Source organism: Silene latifolia, chromosome 11 (assembly GCF_048544455.1).
Source record: "Silene latifolia isolate original U9 population chromosome 11, ASM4854445v1, whole genome shotgun sequence".
Lineage (NCBI taxonomy): Eukaryota > Viridiplantae > Streptophyta > Magnoliopsida > Caryophyllales > Caryophyllaceae > Silene > Silene latifolia.
Genome location: NC_133536.1, coordinates 79,929,931 through 79,939,213, shown reverse-complemented (window position 1 = coordinate 79,939,213; position 9,283 = coordinate 79,929,931). Strand labels below are relative to the sequence as shown.

The following is a 9,283-nucleotide window of genomic DNA, read 5'->3' as shown; positions in this document are numbered from 1 at the left end:
GATTGAGTAATCTAGATTGTCTTAACCAACAGCCCCGTTGCTTTCATCTCATTCAGGGTTTATGTTGAAAAAAAAGTGTTATTTCGGGTTTATTTTTGGATCAGATCACAGTCGGTTTTCAGATTGTCTCAATTTTCAAGAGGTCAAAGTAGAACCACATGGACAAAGGACCACACCGAAGCTCGAGGCAACAAGCTAACATGAATGATTATGTTGAGAGAATTAATTGTTTTTTCTTATTATCTGAAAGAGTCAATTAATGACTTCCACACATTACTATTCACAAGTTGCGGTAAGGAATTTTTCTATATGCGGGACCTCACACAACGATCAAGCAAATTCATAAAAGCAACATATTTACACGATTTGGTACGAAGAATAAAGGCAATATCTACAACTGTAGTCGAACATCGGGAGCAAGATAAGAGCAAACATCTACAAAGTATGTATCAACGCGAACAAAAGATAAATAGATAGCTTCCGGCATTCGCCTACAGCACTTGGGCTATTTTGGTCTACCATCAGTTTTGAGGAAGCGAACATACTCCACCTGTGACATTTCCCCACCATTGTTTGGATCAAAACGGCATCTATAGAAACTGATAAGAAGAACAAAATGAGTGAATCAGTAAGCAAACTGCCTTTTTAAGGGTATTGTATCCACAAATACAACAGTGTCTATAGATAGATGCAACACTTGAGACGTGAAGATATGTCATCTGTCAACCACATGGAAATCTAATCCAAAGGTGAATGATCAGCGACACATGATGAACGAATGAGAAGAAATGAAAATTTCATATTCATGCACCTCACTAGCTGATTCTTCTTATCTACCAAGCGCACTCAATGCACACCGAATTCTTTCAGCAAGGGCCTTACTATTCCTTGGGCTTAAACACGTCCAAGGTCTTTTTTTTTCCAACAAAGAAGCCGTTATTAAAGACACCCAACCAAATTTATCAAGAATCCTCTCATATCATAATCCGGCCTAATTGAATATATGAAGCTATCAAATTTGTAGGCGACATTTCAAACCATGTTTCGAATCAGATGTTGGTTTTGAATTTTGATTTAGATTCAGAGTTACAAATTTTGGCTTGTTCATTACTCTTGGGTCTTACTTCTAAGAGACGCGCACGCAATAAAGGCCCACAACGGCGAGCTACAATGCGCTAGATAAAGGCATGCTCATAAACTCGACAAATTTGAATTTCTAAACTTTCTTATTTACTTTGCGACCACCAAAGAAGGCCTTTGGCTGATCTTCAAATAAAATTGTTGATGTGTCAATCCCACAATTTTTAACAATTTTAATTTAGGTAAATAAATGTGAAACTAAGGTGCATAATTCCCTCTACTTTAAACTACCTACAATACTATAAAAACAACAAATATAGAAGATAACATTATTCTACGAGAAAGCAAATTATATCTTCGATAGATTATTTAAATGTACATTATAATTTGTTGGATTTTTCTCACTTGTACCCCTATATTTTTGCGTTTTTTTATTTGTACCCCTGCTTTTTTTCTTATCCTCACTTGTACCTCTTTACTTCTCACTTCTTCTCAAACATAACCTTACAAACCTTTTCCGTTACCTTATTCCGTTAATTAGGGGTGAGCAAAAATGAGCAAAAATATACGAAACGGTTTTAATATACGGATACGATACGGTATACGGTTTCAATTAAACGAATATCCGTATATACGATACGGTTTTCAAAAAACCGTATCGTATCCGGGTTGGGCAAAAACAAAACCGGGTATACGGTTTCTGATACGGTTTTTGAAAAGAAATAAAAAAAACCAAAAATATCTTACAAAAACTAAATAATTTAACCAAAATCACTTTAACTTGTCCACTTACTTTTTCCCTAATGCATTTGTATAATGAATATTGAAATTTTGATTATTTTAATATGTAACCTATTATTAAATTTAAGTTAGGGTTTACCGGTTTTATCGCGTATGCAATAAATTGAACAACAAACAACTGAAATCCTTATCCGGGTATACGAAAACCGGATATACGGAAAAACCGGGTATACGGTTAAAACGGGTCGGATCCGTATCGACAAAATTGTGAATTTAAAAACCGTATACCCGATACGGTTTTCAAAACCGTATCGGGTATACGGTTGCTCAGCCCTACCGTTAATTACTTCTGTTAGTTCCTCCACCGTAACATCATTTCATCTCTTCTCACCACCCTCACCAAATCTCACCATTTAAGTTCTTCTCCTTTCTTCAACCTCCACTCTAAGACCACCATCACATGCCCCCCATATGTCTTCTCTCTCATCATATGGAGCACCTTGTTGTTGCACTCGCCTACCCATAATTTGGGTTTCCACTACTTTTAGGAGGGGTCATCAACAAAATGAAGGCAAAATCTGTGTTCTTTTGGGGAAGTTCCCAAAATATTGTATGTAAATTAATGTTGTTGGGGAACCTCATTGTTGCGGAGATGTAATTATAAAATGGGGAGGGTAAATAAAAAAGTTAGTGAAAATGAGGTCGACGAATAAGAAAAGGAGAAATAAAATATGGGGCACCTCGTCATTGCGGGTGCTAGGGGATGTTTGAGTTCACACAATTCAAGTATTGGTTTAGATTTTAGAATGCTCGAAACCCATGAGACCAATGCTACTCTTTGATATCAAATTCTTCAAAAAAATATCGCCTCCATTATTTTTTGTTCCTCCCAATTGCTTTCAGCATGGCATTCTATACCACGCTTTGACCGTAATTTATTATAGTTATATGTTTCAACTTGTTTGGTTCATTTCAATAATAAGCATGATAAAATGGAGTGTGAAACCAAGGGGGAAGATGGGTATGGTATTCAAAGGGATTGGAATGTAGTTAGAATCTATTAGATCTAACTTCGTTCCAAAATCCTCCAACCAAACGTTGGAATGAAACCAATCCATTCCAATGGAGCCAACCAAACACCCCCTAAAAAGAATAGCGGGAGAATATTTTACCGTAAATGACAAGTGTTTTCGACCAAAATAAATCAACCTCAAAGTGAACATCTGAAGTTAGATTTTACTTAACTTTCTCGAAAAATTTTGGCTTACAAATTTATTGTTAAACTTCTTTGGTGATTTTTTTTAGCATAGCAAACTAGCTGAAAATTGATGAAAAAAAAAGATGCCTAAACTATTTATTTTAAACATAAATGAGATTATATAATTAATGACGAGAATAATTTTGTAATATTTTTATCCTCAAATTATAGGAAATTAGATAATCAATACTCCCTCCACATTTTTCTTATTCTACCATTTCATTTTAACCAACTTTAAACAAAAACATTGAAATGACATTTATACCCTCTCCACACCCTTTCCCCAAACGACGCCGACATCACACCAACCAAACATCAACCTCACCAACCCTAATGCTAGCCACTGCCACTAATCCAGGTGGCTTATCACCACCACCCCACGTCGCTCACCACAAACGGAACACACCATCACCGCATTAACCGGCATAACCAAATAATGCGATGGTTTGCCAGCTATGTTCCTCCGACACTTCACTTAACTACACTTCACTTAAGTGTCGTGTCGTGTCGTGTCGCGTGTGACCTAACTGTCCGACATCGACGTGACACTTCGACACTTCACTTTAGACCAAAAATTTGAAAAATCCGCACAATATAGCCGTATCCGACACGTCTCAGGCACCACACCTGTGAGTCTGAGTAACACAACTTGCCAACAAGTTTGGGTGGTTCTCCTGGTTGTGTAGGGTGGTTGTGTAGGGGTTGGGTGTGGGGATAAGGGGATAGGGGTGTTATGTGGGGCTGTGGTGGGTTTGCCCGTGAGACAAAGAGAGGTGACGTGGTGGGTGGTCGGCAAAACTGGTGATTGATGGTGTTTGGTGGGCGGCAAAGGGATTGGTCAGTGGTGGTTGAAAAGGTGGATGTGATTATGGGTTGGGAGTCTAGGTAAATGAAAGTGAAATTGAGAGAATTGAGTGATATGCTAATGACTTATTGTAATTTTTTTAAGTATACGTAGGTAATATAGTAAAAGGCTACAATAAACTTGCCAAGAAGGGAAAGAAAGAGTAGTGGGAAGCAAAGAAAGAAAACTTTCCCAAAAAAGAAAGTGGGAAGAAAACCGAAAAACAGAGAGTATTATACAGTAATTTTTATATTAGTTAATTTTATAAAATAGATTATTAATTTTTTTTATTTGATTCCTGTGTCGTCTCACAAATGAACAACTTTGCGAAACCAAACGCCACCTAAAGGCACGCAATCAATAAGCACTAGCCTTAAGGGCGCTTGAGATGTGCTTTTTTAAACAGCCCCACTTGAGAAGAAATAGGCCAAAATGGCCTACAAATGAAACTGCATTTCTCGCTAGGTACGTCTATATGGTTAGAAGTTCCAAATTATCTAACTCAGCGGAAGTTATGACTAACAAAGCATAATAAACAGTTGGAGCATATTATTGGTGCTAGTACTTCCTAAAAAATTGTTCAACAAGAAGACAGACAAAAAGCCTGGGAAGAACTTCACGCATCCTTATCCCACTCATCGCAACAATTAAAAGAAATTAGCTACAAATTTATGACGGCGATAAGAATTTACAGCTGTAACTGAAAACCTTCCAAATAGGTACATCACTGAAAATTCGCAAAATGCACAAGAAAAGCGGACAAAATGCACAAGAAAAATAGTTTTCTGGTGTTTTGGACCCCTAGTGTTACAACAGGTGTCCAGCAGTTATTACGTTGCCTACTTAGTGCAGGCAGTATGTTACACATGTATAGTGGAAAAGGAGTATAACACAAACAATGTGACAACTTGTGAATTAGGATATCATACCAAATAGGTACATCACTGAAAATTCGCTTCTTGGAGATCAAACAAGCTTCTAGGCTAGTACATAAACATAACCTATCTGTCCGCTTGAAAATTTGTGTTTATTTGCTCAAACTGATTTGTTTTTATTGCCCAAACAAACTAAAGTTTTTTTTAATGATCTAAAACTAACAAAGATATTCATTTGCTAGTAATCAATAAAGTACCGAGAGACCAATATTTTTCTACCTTCACTTTACGCATTTTGCCTTAATTAATAGCATCACAAAAAAGTAACAGTAACCAGCATATGCGAGACATACCTTCCATCTAAGCCAGCTACAATGATGGTGTTGTAGGACCCAAATGCAATGATGCAACGAGTATTCTCAGGCAGGTGAAAACGTGCAAATGACCATTCTGAACTAAAGTACTTAGGTAATACTCCTGCCAAAAAGTAGAAATAGGGCGGGTAAAGTGGGCTAAAGTTAATGAACGTTCCTAATAACAGGAAAGAAGCCAAGGTGGAATATATTAAAAAACAAAATTTACTTTGTAACTGAAAATTCTTAAAAGATGAATGATGATGATCACACGTAAAAAAAAAAAAAAAAAACAAAAAAAAAACGCGGAAAGAGTTGGACCCATGACCACAAAAAACACAAAGTTATCCCCTATGATTTGAGCTCAAGAGGAAGAGATACCATACCATATTCGATATGCACTATCAACTCAAAATACCCTTTTATGCCGCTATTAAAATCAAATACACCAAAAATAACATCCAGAAGCAATTACTTGATTATCGCTCACAGAGGAAGTAGATAACTAACATTAACTTTTCTTCGCTTTGTCAGTGCAAACTATTTTTAATCTCAATCAGTACAGTTGTTTTTCAGAATAAACCAATTAATTGAAACAGAAACAAAATTCTGATTGACATCATTTAGCAACAAAACCAAGAGTTTAACAAAGGGCCAGAACTTATCCATATTCCCATGTCAATACGCAAATAGTAATTTGACATTCTAAGACTTATAAAAAAAATGACTTTTACAACAATGTTTACAGTAACAGGCTAACAGGCTCATTTTTCCTCCATTACACTCAGGAGAAGCTTCTTACCTTTCAAAGGCAGTGATAGACTAGGATTGGCACCAGAAGTCTGAGAGATAAGTGGTTCAAGAGCATTTGAAGACTTTTGCTGCAGCAATGTTGGAGTAGGACTAGGGCGAACCGGTACATCCTCCTCAGCTACCCGTACTCTTAGACTAAATATATGAACAGTACCCCTATCACTCGAAACGGCAAGCCACTGGACATTTGGAGAAAAAGCAATACCATGAATCTCAGCTTTCTCTGTCCCTCTACGAACCTGTTGAGAAATGATCAAAGCCGGATCAAAACATGACAAGTTCACACTCATGGGCTTAGCTAATATGTTGCAAGGGGTAGCCTGAACAAAAGAAGTATGATCTAGTTAATTGATACACTAGATTTTAAGTTCCAGCCGCCCTCTCCCTTCATTGTAATTATGTTTATTTCTTCTTATAAACATTACCCAAGTGCCTCAATGGCTCCCGCAAGAAAAAAAAAATACAAAAAATTTCACTGCCTCATGTTCTAAACCTTTGTTCCACCCCTGCTCAAACTACAACACAATGTTTGTAATGAGCAAAACGAGGCATGCATGGACGGACTTCACTAAGCCAAATACAAGGTTCAAATTTATGTAGAACGGTAACATGATCAAGGCACAAAAATGATATATTTATGAAGTGTGACAATTCAAAAATCAGTACACCAGCATCTTTCGAAATCACTTCATAATTCGCAATAAATAAGAACTTGGTATGGAATAAAAGAGTACGCATTTGCATTTAAAATTAATTATATTACCTAATATGTTTATATGTCTCCCAAATATCTATATGAAGTGTCCGAATTCAAAACACAGTACATTTACAGTTTCCTATATCACTCAAAAATGTGTTCTCAGATGGTTCAGAATTTGCAACAAACAGAAGATAGTTTGATATGCAACAAAAGTGTATGCATGTACATTTAAATAATAATTATTCATTACCTAAAATGTGCCTGAATTATCTTTATGAGGTGTTCAAACGAATTCAAAGCTCATTCATTACCTAAAATGTGCCTGAATTATCTTTATGAGGTGTTCAAACGAATTCAAAGCTCACTACACTTGCATGTTTCTATATCACTCTACATATTCTCAAATGGTTTAAAATTTGCAACAAACAAAATAAAAAATAAACAAAGGTGTATGCATTTATTAATAATTAATAATTACCTCTTGTAAACAAGTACCGTCCATAGTATTAAACACTCTTATAAGGGTTCCTTTAGTACTAGCAGTCGCAAGAATCAGCCCATCCATGGTCAACGAGAAGCATGCCAAACGAGAATCATGTGCATTAATGAACTTCGTGACATGGAGCCCAAAATGTTCAACCCTGACCTGCCCTCTACGACGTCCCGGGCAAGCCAACACAGACGTATTTAAATGATGTGAGACACAACACAAGCCCCTGGGGTTTGCCACTGTCTCAATCTGATGTAGCAACTTAAGATCTAAAAAGTTATAAACATAAATTTTGTGCTCAAGAACTACAACAATTTGATCTCTTCTCAGCTTCACTGCACGAACCTCTGACCTAAAAGAAAACTCGCCAATGCAACGACTCTGGTGATCATCCCAGATCATAACTTTAGTTGAAGAATATTGGGATTCAGTCCCACCACCAACAAGCGCCAAAATATTGCAGCGAAAGAGCATCTCAACAATTCCAAAACCCCCATTTTTCAAATCGCGCCTAAAGGTTTCCTTGAAAGGATCACAGTTATATATTCTGAAACCACGACTTGTTCCGGCAGCAAAACAAGTATAATCCTGATTCCAGGCCAAACTTAACAATTCGGAATCATCAACTTCACCGTTTTGAGGCTCGGGAAGGACAAAGGGGTCAGAAGTTTCGGGATTGGTGAAGTCATAAGCCCCGAACCTTGACGAAGGCACAAAACCTTTAGATGTCGAAACTGTTGAACTCATTTGTTTTACTAGATAGTCTCACCAGCACGTAACAGAGTTACCAAACCCATATGGAACAAGATCACTGGAAGCAAGGAAACAAAATTCACAACTTGAATTCAATATCATAGAAGCAATAAAAACTTTTAATCTTTAGCAGATAAACATTTTGGTACCTACAGTTTCAAGTTTCAACAACATAAGTTAACGTCCACAAGTAGAAAAATTCACAGTATACCAGGTGTACGATGACGTGGTACACCAATGTTTTCAAATCCAGTATGGTATACGTGACATGGTAAACCGGGTGTACCCAAAATTTTCCCATAACTAAACTATAGCTGCCCTGCAACACAACATTGGTAATTCCTATATCATGTAAGATTTTGTAACTATATAAATAAAAATCAGCAACACTAAAGACAAATTTATCAGATATCCGTCATTTCTGGAACCCTAGTTAAATCCAATAATCAAATTAGCAAAGTTGATGATACAAAGCAATCAAATTTATGCCCAAAGACACGGATAAAAGAGAAAGTCTTGTGTAACGCAGTTTTACACTAATATAATTATAGAACGGATACAAAAACAACCCTATTAGTGGCGGGTAAAGGTAGTCATCAAAAGATACAGTTTTGCGATAAATTTGTGTAAAACCGCCTCACTTAAGTATCTTTGCAGATAAAAATGGCATTTTCAAAAACGAAGGAGTCAAATAATAACAATAATGAACCAAAAACCACAGAATTATCTCAACAAATAAAAAGGGCATTTGCAAATATGAATATATTAGATCCAGAATTCAAAATAAATGATCCAAAAACAAAGATTTAAGTAAAAGGGTATTGAGAAAAATACCTGAATGATGTGAGAAATAAATACCAAAAATTGGTATGATCTGAGGAAAAAGAAAAGGAGATGTAACAGGAAGAAATAGAAAAAAATGAAAATTTGTTAATTTGAAAAGAAAAAAAGTGATGAATTCGGTGTGATTGAGCGACCAACCTGTTGGTTGTTTGGTCTTCCTGTTGGAGTGGAGAGTTTCAGAGGAGACACAAAAACCGCCCCAACCTTGAGTTTTCACATCCACTTCCCCTTTCAACTCTGTGTATATATATATCTCAATTTGTTTGGATAGATTAATTAAGGAATTAATGTGTAATTCAAGGGTATAATAATAATCTATTTCAAAAAGGTCTTATTGTTTTTTTTTTTGGTACTCAAAAAGGTTTTTATTGTAAACTTGACTTTTATTTATCAAATTTGGTAATATTAAAGAAACCAAAAACTATTCGACTATGATAAAAGCTTATTTTACAACTAGTTTAGATCACATGCAATTATATGACTTTTTATGAAAAGAACTAGTTTTGGAGCCCGTGAAAATCACGGGATCGTTA

General features: G+C 36.1%; 1 protein-coding gene across 3 annotated transcripts; it reads right to left on the bottom strand.

Annotated features, from left to right (window-relative positions):
* Positions 1-213: 213 nt before the first annotated feature.
* Positions 214-9,011, bottom strand: LOC141611749 (autophagy-related protein 18d-like). Of its 3 annotated transcripts, none has more exons than XM_074430361.1 (6): positions 8,889-9,011; positions 8,742-8,781; positions 7,143-7,965; positions 5,954-6,203; positions 5,152-5,275; positions 214-599 (listed from the first exon to the last, which is right to left on the bottom strand). In XM_074430361.1, exons 3-6 carry the CDS (start codon positions 7,899-7,901, stop codon positions 506-508), a joined length of 1,227 nt encoding a protein of 408 aa, XP_074286462.1. In that variant the 5' UTR covers positions 7,902-7,965; positions 8,742-8,781; positions 8,889-9,011; the 3' UTR covers positions 214-505. The 3 variants fall into 3 exon arrangements, with proteins under 3 accessions (XP_074286462.1, XP_074286465.1, XP_074286463.1); XM_074430364.1 differs by having other exon boundaries at positions 7,143-8,056; positions 8,889-8,980; XM_074430362.1 differs by having other exon boundaries at positions 8,742-8,968.
* Between the last annotated feature and the right edge of the window lie 272 nt (positions 9,012-9,283).